A 20,640-nucleotide genomic window follows, 5' to 3' on the forward strand; every position below is an offset into this window, starting at 1 on the left:
CATATTATTCTGCTACAATGATTGCAATCTGAAAAGTGTGCGGGAGCAAATCCATACTGCCTGGGACTGTGATTCGGAGGGGTGTATTGACAGTGTGTGGAATATACAACTGTCAACACCCGGCCAACAAAACATGGAGCAGGAGAGAGAGGCATAAAATACAAGGTATGGCTGCCGGGTATTATGGCTGTGTTATGGCGGGTAGGTATGGCTGCCGGAGTCACTGGCCCTTCAGACAAAAGATACTGCTTTTCAGAGATACTGCTTCAAAATGTAAAAAGATATATATATTTTTTAAAGACAGGGGAAAAAAACGATTCTAGGTTAGGAGAGAGAAACTTGTCATTGCAAGGGAAAGAGTCAGGGACACCAGTATCCCACTAGAGGGAGACGTTGAGCCTACAGCCCAGTGAGGGGGAGGGTGGGGGAATAAGGAAGAAAAAGGGAGGCAGGTAGAGAGAGCGCAGTGGGTGTGGTGGCCTGCATTAAGCTTCACAGTTGTTGTACTTGTCTGCTCCTCTGGGGGTGACACCCCTGTCATGCAATATTTATCTGAGCACCTGGGAGTGCTGATCACCTCAACAAAATGCTGACTAATTCATGAAACCAAACCCACTAATGAGATATCCAGCCCTAATAATCCTCAAGGCAAGGAGATGAAGACTTGAAGTCATACGTCACTCATTTACAATTGCTTTAATTGCTGGTACCACGTGTATGTCCCAAATGGCTCCCTACTCCACATACTGTATAGTGTACTACTTTAGACCATGGCCCATCAAAAGTAGTGCATTAAATAGAGAATATGGTACCATTTGGGACACAAAGCCTATGTCAGCTCTAATTCAGGAATTAAAACATCAGGGAGGATATACTGTACGTGTATTGAGGCTTACAAATGATGCATTTACGTACCAGTACTAGGCACTTATGGTAGTAAGTAAATATCTAGGGGAATGAGCACTAAACCATGCATACATGTATCTCACAAGAAACATTTAGAGAGCTAGAGTACAGCCTTCTCTCTCTCTCTCCCTCTCTCTCTCCCTCTCTCTATCTTTCTCTCTCCCTCCCTCTCACTCTTTCTGTGACTCACATGCTAGTTTTCAGTCTATAGTTGTTGTTTAGAAATGAATGCTTAACAAACTACTGACAATAAGGAACACATGTAAAACACGCCACACGTGTCACCCAGCCAGAGGTGCGGTGTATGAAACCCTATGAAACATTCATAACTAGTAAGAGGTCTAGAACACAGCATATTACAGTTTTTCTCAATTGCTAAAACACAATTTCTGAAACCTTGCTCCATTTCCTGAAAACATTAAACACAAAACCTCATCTTCAAGCACTATTTACATAACCTCTGACTCCTCTTGCAAAATGAAACAATCACCTCAAAACAGTTTTTCCTGTGTTCAAAATCAAACACTGCTCTCAAATCATAAACAAAGTGATCAAAATTATATACACTCTCAAGCAGTCAGTAAACAATACACCGAAAAATAGAAAACACATTGTTCAAAACATACAATTCTCAGGGAGATGTACATTTTTAATCTAAAAAAATATTCATATTTTTCCGTCATTGTCTTTTGATGAACGAAAACATGTTCTATCATAGTAGTTCAAAATTGATCAGAAATTACTACTCTGCTTTGCTCTTTGCAATTTAGTTTTTTGTTCTTCCTTCCTCCTATTTTTACAGTACTGTACCCTGCATCTCACAAACCTGTCCTTTGTCTCTGTGATACTATAATTCTTGTTCTTTGTTGATATGAACCTGCAACCAGTCAAAATCTATTGAGCAGTCAGTACTGTTAATAAATGGAAAGCACAATGTTCAGGGCCATACAATTTGTCCATTGTACAGTATACAGCCTACAATGCACTGTACTACAGTATCCATTCTCAGACTTTCTCCTTCCCACCTTCAACAACTTGTTTGCTCTCTGAACTGGCTTATATTGGTTGTGTCGCATCATTTGAAACAGGTTAAATCCATTTTGAGTGGTTGTGTTCAATCAATGACATATGTTCTCTATTTGTATTTGATTGTTGCCACTTGTGTTTACCAGTATGGATGACATGTGCATTAGAGTGCAGAATGTGTTTTGAGAATGAGAATGTGTTTAGAGTGTTGCTGAAAAGTCTAAGTGAGATCTGCAAATTTTGTTTTACCATGTGAAATGGTTTAAGGTATTGACAACAGACTGCATAATTAGCTAAATGAGTCCAGGCAACTGAGAACTTTGTTCAGCCAATGGGTTTTAGTGTTTTAGCAATTGAGAAAAACAGTAAATAATGTTAGAACACACATGATCTTGTGAGCCTCAGCTGGTAAGAGTATGGTGCCTGCAATGCCAGGGTCATGGGTTCACATACTGCATTAGTTAGCCAGATTCCCCCAGGTTCACACATACTAAAATGTATGAGCTCACTATAATGTACGTTGTTTTGGATAAAAGCATCTGCGAAATGGCATAGGCTATGTGAAGTCTGAGGATGCCCTCCTTGGACTCGCCCACTATTGCATGATAATGGGGATGTTTCGTTTAGTGTAGTATGGCCACCTACCTTGCGGATACCCTCCTTGGACTCCTCCACGTTGTTGTCGGCCCCTCCGGTGCGGTTGATCATACGCCACATCTGGGAGTACATGGGGTCCCTTTCAAAGGGGTTCATGGCCTTACTGCGCACCTGCTCGTACACAGCCGAGTCCAACACCGTCCCGTAGGGCAACTCTGTCTGCTTGGACAGGTCCTGGAGAGACCTATAGACAAAGACAGGAGGGGGAGGTTAGGGGAAATGTAGTTCAACATGTACAAAGACACAACATGACGATGATGTGGAATGATAGTTAGATACACGTGCAAATAATCACACTCCAAACCCATTTACCTACAGTACGCATAGAGGGACACATGCATGCACACACACACACACAGAAAAGTACCCACACACACATGCACGCACGCAAGCACGCACACACACACAAACACACACACACACACACACACACATTAGTTAAACAAAGAGTTGTTCTGTCAGCGCTGAGTTAATAACATGAATATAGTTAAGGGTAAGCCAGCCAATCAACTGGCAAGAAGCTCCATGCAGTTCAACTAAAAGGGGAATAATAGAGGACTGAAATAAAATCACTCTCATACCATCACCACCTCCAGGGAAATGAAGGTATTTTAATTACAATGCTACGGTTTGATAAGTTTTCAAACACTCACCATTTATAACTGTAATAGAAAACCATTCCTGGGACTAATTACTGTTTGTTTGTCAAATTGCTTTAACACAAGCTGCCGATGTGACGAGGAGAACAACAATTCCATCGCCGTCAGTATTGTTACACTTCTATTCACGGACAGATTTAGTCCGTAGCAAGAGAACTCCATCGTGTTATGCCCTTCCGTTTCAATTATTCTAAGTACAATCACACGACAAGTTTACCAGAGAATTCATTCATTGAATATCGTTACATCAGCATACTGTCACCCCCCCCCCCACACACTACTCCCCCTGCTCTCTGCAGCTACTTTCAACCCTCTTTGAGGTTTTAATGAACCTGGCTGCCAAATGTTAATCTTTTATTGCTGTCAATTAATCCTTGCCCTTAATCTTCCCACTTCCTTCTTCCACGTTTTGGCGTGCCCGTGTCTATCATTTGCATTCTCTTTGAAGGGGGAAATTCTCCTTAAATAATGTGTGGGCACATGGGGATATAGGGAGAGTGATGGTGGGGTGGGTGGAGGAGTCGTAGACTAAGGTAGACTATGCTTGTGTCTCAAATGGCAACCTATACCCTATGTCGTGCACCACTTTTGAAAAGGACCAAAACAACTAACTACCTGTTCAGCAGGGGTGTAGAAATCAAACAGAAAAGAAAACGGGGAGAAACAGAGAGTGATGAGCCGGGACTTGTTTGTTACACACATTTAATTACAAAATGCTTTCCATTGCAACACGTTTTGCTACAGCGTGCACTAATGAATACACCCCACTCTCAAACATGTCCCTCACCTTGTGAAGCCACCATGTGTGATGTGTCCACTGTAGGTTTATTGGTGTTTACTAAGAATACATTGGAATTTGTGTAGCGCTTTTCATGACACTCAAAGACAGCCGTTTAAATGTCTAATGTTGTCCCTGACAAAGCAGGTGTTTGCCCAATTCCCCAACACACACACGCAGGCACACACACGCACACACACGCGCACACGCACACACACATACGCAAACACACACACCCTCCGTCAATCCACCCCTCCATCCTTATACTCATCCTTCCACTCCATGTCCTCTCGCTCTAAACGGGTGCCCTCTCCTCTCTTTTTTCTGAACCCAATCCTCAGTCCTCCATCTATCCTTTCCGATCAATCCGCCCACAATGTCTGCTGACTCCTATCTTTTCACTGTTCACACATTCTGTTCCTACCAGCTCTGCTGCTTCAGCTCCACTCTCCTCCAATCTCCCCCTAAAGGACTCACAACACTATCTAACAAAAACAATCCTCCACAAAACTCAACCTTGGAGTATTAATACAAAAAAATTGGTCTCTTTTTCTTGTCACTGTCTCAAGCCATTCAGCTTTACTGGCTCAATGACACCGTCGCAGAGCACTATTAAAATGCTATCTATATGACTCCCTCCTTATCTGTAGATAGAAACAGATTCAAATGTGTATAAGGACTGAAGAGGGTAGAGATCCAAGAGATCCACTTTCCAAACTCGCTGCAAGAATGGTATTCAAACTTTTATCAGATTACAGACCATCTAATTACAAGATCAGAGTTTGTTTCCCTTTTCCCCCTCCCATCTCAATTCACATTCCATAAATCTTGAGGGTTTCCTGTCTGAGGTAGCACATCCCTCCTCTTTAAAACACCAGGCCCCTGGGTGTAAAGTTTAGGCTCTAATTATTGCAGTAATGATCCCAGAGTCTACACATTAAAGATAATACATTGAAATGTATGGAAATCATAATTAGCTGCATAGAAGTAGAACGGAGCAATTTGAGTAGGACTCATTAATGACATCTCATGCAAACACAAAACAAAAAACGGAAAGGGGGGGCGTTCCCTTTCTCTCCCTCTCTCGCTTTATTTCCCTAACCTTCTTCAGCAAGATGGAGTAGGGAGATGAGATATTCTCGCTAAAGCACAATTAACTTCTTACTGCTAGGCATTCCGGAATCTGATTTGCCAAATGAGCGGTGGGGATTTAGGCGTGGCACTGTGAGGGGAGGAAACAAATGATGACGACGAGACGATAAACAGAGACAAGGTTTAGTAAAGACATGCAATTTCAATTGACGTGGTGTGGGATGTGGTGTTGAAGACATTGACGTGGTGTTGAAGAAGGTTCCTAACTGTTGACTCTGGGCCCCTCTACCTGCCACAACTCACACACACTCCCTCATATCTGCTCTAGTCCTCCTTCAGCGTGGGCACAGTGCACAGAGTTTCATCCTCCTAAAACACCATAGAGTCCACCGTGGAGTCCTCGTAAACCAGTTACCCGTTGTGCCCGGGAGAGTGACGTCACCCGCAGGATGATAGATATGATTTGTGCCACACAGGAAATTAAAAACAGAGGGCCCTCACTGGCCCCTAGAGAGGGGATGTGCCCATGTGGCTTCTTCCCAGACAGACACTCCATCTCTCCAGAAACAGCAGACTGCCTGATTGATACAGAGAGTGCGAGAGAGAGCAGTGAGCAGAGAGAGCAGTGCTACGAATGTATATTCCCATGTGGATTCATTTATACACACTCCGTCAACTGCAGTGTGAGGCAATGGAGGCTCCTCACAGCAAGAAGGGTGGAGACCATCCTCCTCAGTAAATTTCATAAAAACAGTGAAACATTAAAAAGATATCAGTTCTCGATAAAAACGATATACTGTATATTCACGTCACCAAATAATTTATCAAAACACTGTTTTGCAATGGTCTACAGTAGCCACAACTACACTCTCTGTGGTAGCACCATGGTGTAGCTGGAGGACGAAAAGCTGGAGGACATCTGGCTTCAATACAAAACCGAGAAGGCTCATGGTTCTCATCCCTTCCAGACTTACTCAGTAATTTTGACAACTTCCGGAGGACATCCTCCAACCTATTAGAGCTCTTGTAGCATGAACTGACATGTTGTCCACCAAATCAAAGTATCAGAAAATGTATCTAGTACTGAAAGCATAAGCTACAGCTAGTTAGAACTGCAGTGCATAAAATGTGGTGAGTAGTTGACTCAAAGAGAGAGAAATAGGGGTTGCAACCAGCTGAAATGGTTGCAACCCCTATTACTAGCATGTTCAACCCCTCTTTCGTAATGTCTGAGATCCCAAAAGATTGGAAAGCTGCCCATCCCCCTCTTCAAAGGGGTGCCACTCTAGACCCAAACTGTTATGGACCATCCTGCCCTGCCTTTCTAAAATCTTCGAAAGCCAAGTGAACAAACAGATCACCGACCATTTCGAAACCCACCGTACCTTCTCCACTATGTAATCTGGTTTCCGAGCTGGTCATGGGTGCACCTTAGCCATGCTCAAGGTCCTAAACGATATCATAACCGCCATTGATAAAAGACAGTACTGTGCAGTCATCTTCATCGACCTGGCCAAGGCTTTCCACTCTGTCAATCACCGCATTCTTATCGGCAGACGCAACAGCCTTGGCTTCTCAAATGACTGCCCCGCCTGGTTCACCAACTACTTCCAGATAGAGTTCAGTGTGTCAAATCAGAGGGTCTGTTGTCCAGACCTCTGGCAGTATCTATGGGGGTGCCACAGGGTTCAGTTCTCGGGCTGGCTCTTTTCTCTGTATATACAGTTTTAGTCGGTAGTTTACATACACATTAGCCAAATACATTTAAACTCAGTTTTTCACAATTCCTGACATTTAATCCAAGTAAAATTGCCCTGTTTTAGGTCAGTTAGGGTCACCACTTTATTTTAAGAATGTAAAATGTTTGAATAATCGTAGAGAGAATGATTTATTTCAGCTTTTATTTCATCACATTCCCAGTGGGTCAGAAGTTAACATATGCTCAAAAGTATTTTGTAGCATTGCCTTTAAACTGTTAAACTTGGGTCAAACATTTCAGGTAGCTTTCCATTAGGTTCAGAGGAGAAAGGCAACTGCCACGAATGATTTATCATCGAATAGATATGTGAAAAACACCTTGAGGATTGATTCTAAACAACGTTTGCCACGTTTCTGTCGATAATATGGAGTTAATTTGGAAAAAAAGTTTGGCGTTGTAATGACAAAATTTTCGGGGGTTTTCTTAGCCAAACGTGATGAACAAAACGGAGCGATTTCTCCGACACAAAAAGTCTTTTTGGAAAAACTGAACATTTGCTATCTAACTGAGAGTCTCTTCATTGAAAACATCCGAAGTTCTTCAAAGGTAAATTATTTTATTTGAATGCTTTTCTTGTTTTTGTGAAAATGTTGCCTGCTGAATGCTAGGCTTAATGCTATGCTAGCTATCAATACTCTTACACAAATGCTTGTGTAGCTATGGTTGAAAAGCATATTTTGAAAATCTGAGATGACAGTGTTGTTAACAAAAGGCTAAGCTTGTGAGCCAATATATTTATTTCATTTCATTTGCGATTTTCATGATTAGTTAACGTTGCGTTATGCTAATGAGCTTGAGGCTATGATCATGCTCCCGGATATGGGATTGCTCGACGCTAGAGGTCAAGCCATTTTGCCACAACTTTGGAAGTATGCTTGGGGTCATTGTCTATTTGTAAGACTCATTTGCAACCAAGCTTTAACGTCCTGACTGATGTCTTGAGATGTTGCTTCAATATATCCAGATCCTTTTCCTACCTTGTGATGTCATCTATTTTGTGAAGTGCACCAGTCCCTCATGCAGCAAAGCACCCCCAAAACATGATGCTGCCACCCTAGTGCTTCACGGTTGGGATGGTGTTCTTCGGCTTGCAAGCATCCCCCTTTTTTCTCCAAACATAGCGATGGTCATTATGGCCAAACGGTTCTATTTTTGTTTCATCAGACCAGAGGACATTTCTCCAAAAAGTACGATCTTTGTCCCCATGTGCAGATGAAAACCATAGTCTGTCTTTTTTTATGGCAGTTTTGGAGCAGTGGCTTCTTCATTGCTGAGCAGCCTTTCAGGTTATGTCGATATAAGACTTGTTTTACTGTGGATATAGATACTTTTGTATCTGTTTCCTCCAGCATCTTCACAAGGTCCTTTGCTGTTGTTCTGTGATTGATTTGCACTTTTCGCACCAAACTACGTTCATCTCTAGGAGACAGAACGCGTCTCCTTCCTGAGCGGTATGACGGCTGCATGGTCCCATGGTGTTTATGCTTGTGCACTATTGTTTGTACAGATGAACGTGGTACCTTCAGGAGTTTGGAAATTGATGAACCAGAATTATTTTTCTGAGGTCTTGGCTGATTTATTTTTATTTTCCCATGACGTCAAGCAAAGAGGCACTGAATTTGAAGGTAGGACTTGAAGTACATCCACAGGTACACCTCCAATTCACTCAAATTAGGTCAAGTAGCCTATCAGAAGCTTCTAAAGCCATGACATAATTTTCTGTAATTTTCCAAGCTGTTTAAAGACACAGTCAATTTAGTGTATGTAAACCCCTGACTCACTGGAATTGTGATACAGTGATTTATAAGTGAAATAATCTGTCTGTAAACAATTGTTGGAAAAATAGATGTCCTAACCGACTTGACAAAACTATAGTTTGTTAACAAGAAATTGAAAGTTGAAAAAAGAGTTTTAATGACTCCAACCTAAGTGTATGTAAACTTCCGACTTCGACTGTATCAATGATGCTTCTGGTGATTCTCTGATACACCTCTTCGCAGACGACACCATTCTGTATACATCTGGCCCTTTGGACACTGTGCTAACAAACCTCCAACCGAGCTTCAATGCCATACAACACTTCTTCCGAGGCTTCGTAAATGCAAGTAAAACTAGTGCATGCTCTTCAACCAATTTCTGCCTGCACTGACTTAGAATATGCGGACAACTACAAATACCTAGGTGTCTGGTTTGACTGTAAACTCTCCTTCCAGACTCATATTAAGCATCTCCAATCCAAAAGAAAATCTAGAATCGGCTTCCTATTTCGCAACAAAGCCTCCTTCACTCATCCTGCCAAACATACCCTCGTAAAACTGACTATCCTACCGATCCTTAACTTCAGTGGTGTCATTTACAAAATAGCCTCCAACACTCTACTCAGCAAACTGGATGCAGTCTATCACAGTGCCATCCATTTTGTCACCAAAGCCCCATATACTACCCACCACTGCGACCTGTATGCTCTCGTTGGCTGGCCCTCGCTACATATTCGTCGTCAAACCCACTGGCTCCAGGTCCACATCTATAAGTCTATGCTAGGTAAAGACCCGCCTTACCTCAGCTCACTGGTCACCATAGCAGCACCCACCCGTAGCATGCGCTCCAGCAGGTATATTTCACTGGTAATCTCCAAAGCCAACACTTCCTTTGGCCGCCTTTCCTTCCAGTTCTCTGCTGCCAATGACTGGAACGAATTGCAAAAATCACTGAATGTGGAGTCTTATATCTCCCTCTCTAACTTTAAGCATCAGCTGTCAGAGCAGCTTACCAATCACTGTACCTGTACACAGCCAATCTGTAAATAGCACACCCAACTACCTCATCCCCATATTGTTATTTATCCTTGCTCTTTTGCACCCCAGTATCTCTACTTGCACATCATCATCTGCACATCTATCACGCCAGTGTTAATGCTAAATTGTAATTATTTTGCCTCTATGGCCTATCTATTGCTTTACCTCCCTAATGTTCTACATTTGCACACACCGTACATCGATTTTTCTATTGTGTTATTGACTATACGTTTGTTTATGTGTAACTCTGTGTTGTTGTTTTTGTCGCACTGCCAGGTCGCAGTTGTAAATGAGAACTTGTTCTCAACTAGCTTACTTGGTTAAATAAAGGTGAAATAAAAAAACAAAACAAAACAAAACAAATCCTATAGCCATTTGCTTTGCAAACTTTATCTCATGTGCTACAGAAACAGCTAACCAAACAACAGTGCTCGGTGCCTGCACACTTTAATTAAAGGATTACTACAATCAAAAATCGACATTTCTCCAATTTTTTCCAGACCTCCAAAGTGGACTCCTGATGTGTTTTAAGCATTGTTATATGCTTAACCAGGCTCATAAACCAATTATTATCCTCCCTAATCTTAAATGTATGTGTCTGGGTACAGGTAAACCTACTGTTCACGTGTCTGTCTTGTGCATCAGTATGTTCTTCCATAATAGTTGCTACAATGAGAACTAGCTAGAAGACACAATGCACACACTTACTGTCTGAAAGCCTTGACACAATGTCCTCAGTTGAATGTCAATTTCACAAACGTACGAATGTACTGTACCGCAAATTCATAACACAATGTCTTTCTAGCATGTGGATTGAATAAACCACACTAATTTGGAACCAATAGTCTATCCTAATTAAAATGTAAAGTATTTCCCCCACTTCATTTTCTCAACCTGGGCCTGTAAACTGTTCCTGGTACAGTCTGACAGGTTTCACTAAAACCTGTGGGTGAAGGATGAAGTTGCCCCTAGAAACTGATCTTGGGTCCATTTTAAATTGTCCCCACTAATGGTTAAGGTTAGGATTGGAGGAGGGAAAGCTGATCCTAGATGTGTACCGAGGGGAAACGTCCCCCTGAGCGGTGGTGTGTGTCAGTTACTTACTGGATGGAGTTCTCGATACGGCTGATGGTGAGGAAGGCAGCCAGGTTGGCCGTGTAGGAGGAGAGGACGATCAAAGCAAAGAGCCACCATACCCCCATCATCATCCTCGTGGCCAGGGTGGTATACGGAACCTCACCACCTGACAACAAGACCAGGACGAGAGACAAAATAAAAATGGCAGTCAAACGGCAGGTATGGTTGTGCATAAAAAAAGGACAATCATTTCTCAGAGGACACCTCATTTGTGATGTCAGGTATACCAATTTCCACACACAACAACATATTACGACCCACAAAGGCAGGCTTTCCAGTGCAACTCGACAATATGATGTTGTTTTCTTCCAGTTGTTTGCATTTTCATAAAGAGATAAATGTATGCTCTATGTAGAGTGTGTATTTCCCCAGACAGGCCAGTCAGGACTAAGGCACATCTGTTTGTTCTCTGTATTAATGCAAAACCTTTGCTTTGCACTGCAGAGGGGAGGGAGAGGGGAACCTCTTCCTGGGAAAGACAACCATAGCTCCATGATGGATCTGTAGAGCTTCAGCCTCACCTTCATTGAAGCCTGTTATAAATGTGCCTAATTTATCCTTGTAGCTCGCAGATCATTGTGCTCGCATGTGGAATAAGTGCCAGTCATTTCAATCTCTTCAGCAAAGACTCAATAAAATATCTGACACCCATTCTATCCAGTGCTGCCCTCTGGGTTAATCTGTCTGATGAATTAAATTTCCAGTTGACATGAGCTCATATGGCCTGAATGCTATTTGTGTTCTGTTAACATGTTCTTGCTATTGTAGAGTAGTTTGAATATTCTTATGTGCTTTGACTGTATGTTAGGCTTTCGTAAAACACATATGATAAGTAGGCTATAATGTTGTACAGGTAACTGCAAAAATATTGGAAACAATAAGTGCTTCCGCTCAGCGTATGTGGGAACTCCTTCAAGACTGTTGGAAAAGCATTCCAGGTGAAGCTGGTTGTGGCTACTTTGAAGAATCTCAAATATGAAATATATTTTGATTTGTTTAACACTTTTTTGGTGACTACATGATTCTGATGCTTGTCTGATTGGTTGATGCTTGAACTTGACCTTGAGCTTTTTCTAGTGTTCACAAGTGTGGCCTCTCAGAGTACTCTGAATGTACACAATGTCATGAATTTCACTTGTGATTTCAACCTGAATGTATTATTGTTAATGTATTGTAATATCCATGTATTTCAGTTTCATTGTCTGCCATGTGAATATCAGTAAAAACAAGCATTTTGGAGGGACACAACATGATACAGTGGGGCAAAAATGTATTTAGTCAGCCACCAATTGTGCAAGTTCTCCCACTTAAAAAGATGAGAGAGGCCTGTAATTTTCATCATAGGTACACTTCATCTATGACAGACAAAATGAGAAAAAAATCCAGAAAAATCGCATTGTAGGATTTTTAATGAATTTATTTGCAAATTATGGTGGAAAATAAGTATTTAGTCACTGACAAACAAGCAAGATTTCTGGCCCCCCAATGGTGGAACAAACTCCCTCACGACGCCAGGACAGCGGAGTCAATCACCACCTTCCGGAGACACCTGAAACCCCACCTCTTCAAGGAATACCTAGGATAGGATAAGTAATCCTTCTCACCCCCCCCCCTTAAATGATTTAGATGCACTATTGTAAAGTGGCTGTTCCACTGGATGTCAGAAGGTGAATTCACCAATTTGTAAGTCGCTCTGGATAAGAGCGTCTGCTAAATGACTTAAATGTAAATGTAATTTCTGGCTCTCACTGACCTGTAACTTCTTCTTTAAGAGGCTCCTCTGTCCTCCACTCGTTACCTGTATTAATGGCACCTGTTTGCACTTGTATCAGTATAAAAGACACCTGTCGACAACCTCAAACAGTCACACTCCAAACTCCACTATGGCCAAGACCAAAGAGCTGTCAAAGGACACCAGAAACAAAATTGTAGACCTGCACCAGGCTGGAAAGACTGAATCTGCAATAGGTAAGCAGCTTGGTTTGAAGAAATCAACTGTGGGATCAATTATTAGGAAATGGAAGACATACAAGACCACTGATAATCTCCCTCGATCTGGGGCTCCACGCAAGATCTCACCCCATGGGGTCAAAATGATCACAAGAACGGTGAGCAAAAATCCCAGAACCACACGAGGGGACCTAGTGAATGACCTGCAGAGAGATGGGACCAAAGTAACAAAGCCTACCATCAGTAACACACTACGCCGTCAGGGACTCAAATCCTGCAGTGCCAGACGAGTCCCCCTGCCTAAGCCAGTACATGTCCAGGCCCGTCTGAAGTTTGCTAGAGAGCATTTGGAAGATCCAGAAGAAGATTGGGAGAATGTCAGATGAAACCAAAATATAACTTTTTGGTAAAAATGCTGAGTTGCATCCAAAGAACACCATACCTACTGTGAACCTAAGGGGTGGAAACATCATGCTTTGGGGCTGTTTTTCTGCAAAGGGACCAGGACGACTGATCCGTGTAAAGGAAAGAATGAATGGGGCCATGGATTGTGAGATTGAGAGATTGAGTGAAAACCTCCTTCCATCAGCAAGGGTATTGAAGATGAAATGTGGCTGGGTCTTTCAGTATGACAATGATCCCAAACACACCGCCCGGGCAATGAAGGAGTGGCTTCGTAAGAAGCATTTCAAGGTCCTGGAGTGGCCTAGCCAGTCTCCAGATCTCAACCCCATAGAAAATCCTGGGAAGGAGTTGAAAGTCCGTGTTGCCCAGCAACAGCCCCAAAACATCACTGCTCTGGAGGAGATCTGCATGCAGGAATGGCCCAAAATACCAGCAACAGTGTGTGAAAACCTTGTGAAGACTTACAGAAAATGTTTGACCTCTGTCATTGCCAACAAAGGGTATATAATAAAGTATTGAGAGAAACGTTTATTATTGACCAAATACTTATTTTCCACCGTAATTCATTAAAAATCCTACAATGCGATTTTCTGGATTTTTTTTCCTCATTTTGTCTGTCATAGTTGAAGTGTACCTATGATGAAAATTACAGGCCTTTCTCATCTTTTTAAGTGGGAGAACATGCACAATTGGTGGCTGACTAAATACTTTTTTGCCCCACTGTACATAATATGGACCCCATCCATAATTTCTGACATAAAATAAAGTAATCGTGAACCATATCTAGACAGTAACCTATAGTATTAAGACATCCGGTAGGGGCAGTCACATTAGGAAAAAGGGATGTTAATAGATCTGCGAGAGACACCTTTTTGATTGTGAAATTATTCTGGGACGTCATCCGACAGAACTTCAGAATAGATGGTTTCTGCTGCTGAAATTTATACATAACAATGTGTGATGGATGTAATATTGTCCAAAATACAATTTCCACTAGAACATTGATTGCCATGTTGAGTTTTGTAAACAAAGTGCCTGTTGCTGTACAGTTGATCTAGCCGGGCTGTTGGGTCCAAATGTGACAGTAGAAAGGACGGTGTTCTACGTAGAGAATTAATGTGAATGTCATCCCTCTGGATCATAATGGTCTCACGTGATAGCCCTTAATGCTCACACGGCCAAAGACTGCAGATATGCCTGTCCATTACATTTGAATAACACCGAGACGATTCAGACGGACAGCACAAGAGAGAGGGAGACTATTTGGTGGAATCTCAGCGTGAGTGAAAAAAGCTCTCCCCTGAAGTTAAGGCCTGCCATGGAGAGAGAGAGAGATTGCTATGGGAGGATGTAGTTGAAGCTGATTGCAATCCCATTTTCTCGGCTGTAGGATGTTGATCTTTAGAGAATGAGCCAGAGTGTAATGCTACTTTTATTAGGGAGTCCTGCGACTTGGTTCAAAGCCACCCTGCTATGCACATCGAATCAGCCTTACCATTTTGACCAGGTTCTCCTTGCCTGCCTTTGATTTCTAGCCAGGCTAGGGGCAACATACTGCTACTGCTACTCCACCCAGCTCACTCTTTCTCTCTCTCTCCATTCCACCCTCCTTTTTTTCATTCCTTTGCAAACATACTTATACTGTACATGCACATACATTCACACAAATCATTCTGTAAGCAGCACCACGTTTCTAATCCACAAATGCATTTAGACAAGGAGAATGCGGGTGGAAGATAAGAAGAGAGATAAAGAGGGAGGTTGGGGTGAGAGAGAATGAGTGAGAAAGAGAGACTGTTGCAGGTCCATCTAGGAAAAAAGCAAGAACACATGGATTGATTTGTTAAACTCAGCTCCAAACCTAATACACAGTGAAGGCAGTGATCAAAGTCATGCCCCCAAGGCTTCAAAATGTTTGCCCAGAGTGAGTTTGTTTTCAGGCAACCTCAGTCCACAGGGCTAGCTTTGAAAATATTTTCCCACAGCCACAAGTGAGTCCAAGGTCAGAGAATGGCTGTTTTTGACTGTCAGCTGATCAGTCTGCCAGTCAAGGAGTCCGCATCCCACTAAAAAGGGCCCTTACAGTTCCGCCCGGCAGTCCTGACAGTGCAGGCAGGACACTCAGTCCAAAGTGGATTTCCAATCAAAGAGAAAAAGCCATGAAACACTGTCAAGAACCCTTCACGGCTGTTGGAATACTTGTACATTTCTCTAAGGGCAACCGGAGAGGCTATTCTGCTCCTAACTCTCTCAGGGAGGGGAAGAAAATGCCAATCAGTCCAAGGTCAGTGAGCCGACCGACGTAGAGCCTGCTGCTGCCTAACTGTCTGAGCACGGCCTCTCAACACCGCTACCGCTACTGTTACCTTAGTAGTCGTGTTGTCTGGAACAGACTAACACTACCTCAGTAGTCATGTTGTCTGAAACACCAGACTAACACTACCTCAGTAGTCATGCTGTCTGAAACACCAGACTAACACTACCTCAGTAGTCATGTTGTCTGAAACACCAGACCAACACTACCTCAGTAGTCATGTTGTCTGAAACACCACACTAACACTACCTCAGTAGTCATGCTGTCTGAAACACCAGACTAACACTACCTCAGTAGTCATGTAATCTGAAACACCAGACTAACACTACCTCAGTAGTCATGTTGTCTGAAACACCACACTAACACTACCTCAGTAGTCATGCTGTCTGAAACACCAGACTAACACTACCTCAGTAGTCATGCTGTCTGAAACACCAGACTAACACTACCTCAGTAGTCATGCTGTCTGAAACACCAGACTAACACTAATTTAGTAGTCATGTTGTCTGAAACACCAGACTAACACTACCTCAGTAGTCATGCTGTCTGAAACACCAGACTAACACTACCTCAGTAGTCATGCTGTCTGAAACACCAGACTAACACTAACTTAGTAGTCATGTTGTCTGAAACACCAGACTAACACTACCTTAGTAGTCATGCTGTCTGAAACACCGGACTAACACTACCTCAGTAGTCATGCTGTCTGAAACACCAGACTAACACTACCTCAGTAGTCATGCTGTCTGAAACACCAGACTAACACTACCTCAGTAGTCATGTTATCTGAAACACCAAACTAACACTACCTTAGTAGTCATACTCTTTGGGACACTACTTTAGAACCCTGCCCCCTTCAACATTGGTGCATGCTCAGCCCCCTCCTGTACTCCCTGTTCTCCCTTGACTGAGTGGCCACGCACATCTCCAACTCAAGTTTTCAGATGACACAACAGTGGTAGGCCTGATTACCAAAAAACGACGAGACAGCATACAGGGAAGAGACCCTGGAAGAGTGGTGCCAGGAAAATAACCTCTCCCTCAACGTCAACAAAACAAAAGAGCTGATTGTGGACTTCAGGAGACAGCAGAGGGAGCACGCCCCCATCCACATCAACGGGGCGCAGTGGAGAGGGTGAAAAGCTTAAAGTTTGTCGGCGTACACATCACTGACAAATGGTCAACACAGACAGTGTGGTGAAGAAGACGCAACAGGGCCTCTTCAAACTCAGGAGGCTGAAGAAATTTGGCTTGGCCCCCCGAGTCATGGCCTGTTCAGCCCGCTACCATCTAGAAGGCGTAGGGACAGTAGAGGTGCATCAAAGATGAGACCGAGAGATTGATAAACTACTCTTTCTCCTGTTAAAGAGTCACCACTAACCGGCCCCCGCCCAGTGCCCTGCCCTGAAATTTAGTCCCTTTTACTAGCCGGCTACCACTAGGTACTCAACCGTGCATCGGACTACTGCCCTATGAACATAGTCATTGAACACTGGTCACTTTAATAACGTTTACATACTATTTAACCTACTTCATATGTACTGTACAGTACCAGTCAAAGGTTTGGACACACCTACTCAATGGGCTATTTTCTACATTGTAAAAATAAACGTGAAGATATCAAAACTACGAAATAACATATATGGAATCATGTGGTAACCCCAAAAAAATGTTTAAAAAATCAAACTATATTACATAATTGAGATTCTTTAAACTAGCCACCCTTTGCCTTGATGACAGCTTTGCACATGCTTTGAATTCTCTCCACCAGCTTCATGAGGTAGTGACCTGGAATGCATTTCAATTAACAGGTGTGCCTTGTTAGAAGTTAATTTGTGGAATTGATTTCCTTCTTAATGCATTGGAGCCAATCAAACGCATTATGGTTCCCAGCGTGAAGCATGGAGGAGGATGTGTGATGGTGTGGGGGTGCTTTGCTGGTGACACAGTCAGTGATTTATTTAGAATTTCAAGGCACACTTAACCAGCATGGCTACCACAGCATTTTGCAGCGAGACGCCATCACATCTGGTTTGCGCTTAGTGGGAATATAATTTGTTTTTCAACAGGACAATGATGGCATGCTGGATCAGATGACCTGGACTCCACAATCCCCCCGGCCTCAACCCAATTGAAATGGTTTGGGATGAGATGGACCGCAGAGTGAAAGAAAAGCAGCTAACAAGAGCTCAGCATTTGTGGGAACACCTTCAAGACTGGAAAAATATTCCTCATGAAGCTTGTTGAGAAAATGCCAAGAGTGTGCAAAAGGGTGGCTACTTTGAAGAATCTAAAATCTAAAATCTATTTTGATTTTGATTTGTTTAACACTTTTTTTGGTTATGACATGATTCCATGTGTGTTATTTCATAGTTTTGGTTTCTTCACTATCATTATACAATGTAGAACATAGTAAAAATAAAGAAAAGACCTTGACTGAGTATCTGTGTCCAAACTTTTCACCAGTACTGTGTATACTGTATTCTTGTAAGGACCGACACTGGAATCGAGAAGCAGGTATGTTGAGTGGAACATTTAATGAGGGACAGACAAAGAACAAGCCACGAACAGCATCAGCACACGGGTACACAATGACAAACAACAATCAGTACCAGCAGCGGGGAACAGAGCTGGGGAACTGACAAATATAGGGGAGGTAATAAACAGGTGATTGAGTACAGGTGAGTCCAATAATTTGCTGATGCGCGTGACGAGGGAAGGCAGGTGTGCGTAATGATGGTGGCAGGGGTGCGGAATGCTGGGGAGCCTGGCGACTTTGAGTGCCAGGGAGGGAGAGGGGAAGCAGACGTTACAGTACCCCCCAACCACCCTCTAGGGGTGCCACTCGGCGTCCCAACCTGGGCAAGCCTGACGGGCCAGCCAAGGCGTGAGAGCCTGGCAACCCGGCTGAGGCATAGCAGCCTGTCTCTCCGGCTGTGGCGTGAAAGCCTGTCGATCCCGCTGAGGCGTGGGAGCCCTATGATCTGGCTGAGGCATAGCAGCCTGACAAGCCGGCTGGGCGTAAAAACCTGACGATCCTGCTGATGCCTGACATGGGATGGTCGCCTTCCGAGCCAACCTGGGACAAGAAACCTCTCGAGCCAGCTCGGGCGTGACAGCCCGACGAGCTGGCTTAGGCACCCCAGGATCCATCGGCAGCGGCCGCCGGACCCGATGTCACCACCAACTGGAAAGCCAGCACTCTCTGATGCTTCATTTGATGGCTTCTACATTCTGTAAGGAACAATGCTGGAGTCGAGAAGCAGGTACGGGGAGTAGAACATTTATTTAATGAGGGACAGACAAAGAACAAATCAGGAACAGAGTCTGCACATGGGTACACAATGACGAACGACAGTCAGTGCAACAGCGGGAACACAGCCGGAGAACTGACAAATATATGGGAGGTAATAAACAGGTGACTGAGTCTAGGTGAGTCCAATAATTTGCAGATGCGTGTGACGAGGGAAGGCAGGTGTGCGTAATGATGGTGGCAGGGGTTCGGAATGTTTGGGAGCCTGGTGCCTTCAAGCGCTAGGGAAGGAGAGCGGGAGTAGTGATAATTTTAGTCAATATAACTATTGCTGTACACACCTTTTCTATTCATATACTATCCATAATGTCTATACAAATCATCATATACAGTACATACAGTGCATTCGGAAGGTATTCACACCACTTCCCTTTTTCTCATTTTGTTACATTACAGCCTTATTCTAAAATGGATAAAATAAACTGGTTTTTAGAAATGTTTGCTAATATATATTTACATAAAAAAACAGGAATACCTTACTTACTTACTCACACCATTTGGTAAAGAGACTCGAAATTGAGCTCAGGCGCATCCTGAGACCAACTGTGGAAAATTCAATTGATTGGACATGATTTGGAAAGGCACACACCTGTCTAAAAAAAGCCATGCCATGAGGAATTGTCTGTAGAGCTCCGAGACAGGATTGTGTCGAGCCACAGATCTGGGGAAGGATACCAAAACATTTCTGCAGCATTGAAGGTCCCCAAGAACACAGTGGCATCTATCATTATTAAATGATAGAACCACCAAGACTCTTCCCAGAGATGGCCGAGTTTGCTAAAAGACACAATGAGAAACAAGATTATCTCATCTGATGAAACCAAAATAGAACTCTTTGGCCTGAATGACAACCTTGAAGTCTGGAGGAAACCTGGCACCATCCCTACGGTGAAACATGGTGGTGGCAGGTTCATGCTATGGGGATATTTTTCAGCGGCAGGGACTGGGAGACTAGTCAGGATTGAGGGAAAGATAAACGAAGCAAAGTACAGAGAGATCCTTGATGATAACCTGCCCCAGAGCGCTCAGGACACAGACCACAGGATACCTTAAACAAATCAAATCAAATTGTATTTGTCACATGCGCAGAATACAATGAAATGCTTACTTACAAGCCCTTAAACAACAATGCAGTTTTAAGAAAAAATGTGTGTTACGAAAGTATTTACTAAATAAACTGAAAAAAATTTATAAAAAAAAAACAAAAAAAACAAGAAAAGAGAAAAATAACAAATAATTAAAGAGCAACAATAAAATAACAGTAACAAGGCTATATACAGGGGGTACCGGTACAGAGTCAATGTGTGGGGGCAGAGGTTAATTGAGGTAATTCATGTAATATGTACATGGCGTTAAAGTGACTATGCATAGATAATAAACAGAGAGTAGCAGCAGCGTAAAAATGTGCGTGTGGGGGGGTCAGTGCAAATAGGCCGGGTAGCCATTTGGTAAGCTGTTCAGGAGTCTTATGGCTTAAGGATAGAAGGATAGAACCTCTTGAAACTCTGGGGGCACTATTTAATTTTTGGATGAAAAACGTTCCCGTTTTAAACAAGATATTTTGTCACAAAAAGATGCTCGACTATGCATATAATTGATAGCTTTGGAAAGAAAACACTCTGAGGTTTCCAGAACTGCAAAGATATTCTCTGTGCGTGCCCCAGAACGTGAGCTACAGGCAAAACCAAGATGAAACGGCATCCAGGAAATCAGCAGGATTTTTTAGGCTCCGTTTTCCATTGTCTCCTTATATGGCTGTGAATGCGAGAGGAATGAGCCTGCCCTTTCTGTCGTTTCCCCAAGGTGTCTGCAGCATTGTGACGTATTTGTAGGCATATCATTGGAAGAT

The 20,640-nt window shown here is 43.0% G+C and overlaps 1 protein-coding gene across 1 annotated transcript in view; it reads right to left on the reverse strand.

Annotated features, from left to right (window-relative positions):
* The window catches only part of LOC135514414 (glutamate receptor ionotropic, delta-2-like), a 557,726-nt gene that overhangs the window by 61,423 nt on the left and 475,663 nt on the right, over positions 1–20,640 (reverse strand). Inside the window, exons 12-13 of the mRNA XM_064937891.1 lie at positions 10,777–10,915; positions 2,578–2,773 (exon numbers count right to left, since the gene is read on the reverse strand). Of these exons, the coding sequence (XP_064793963.1) occupies positions 2,578–2,773; positions 10,777–10,915 (335 nt within the window). The remainder of the gene's footprint in view (positions 1–2,577; positions 2,774–10,776; positions 10,916–20,640) is intronic.

The sequence above is a fragment of the Oncorhynchus masou genome, chromosome 25 (assembly GCF_036934945.1).
Source record: "Oncorhynchus masou masou isolate Uvic2021 chromosome 25, UVic_Omas_1.1, whole genome shotgun sequence".
NCBI classification, from domain to species: Eukaryota; Metazoa; Chordata; class Actinopteri; order Salmoniformes; family Salmonidae; genus Oncorhynchus; species Oncorhynchus masou.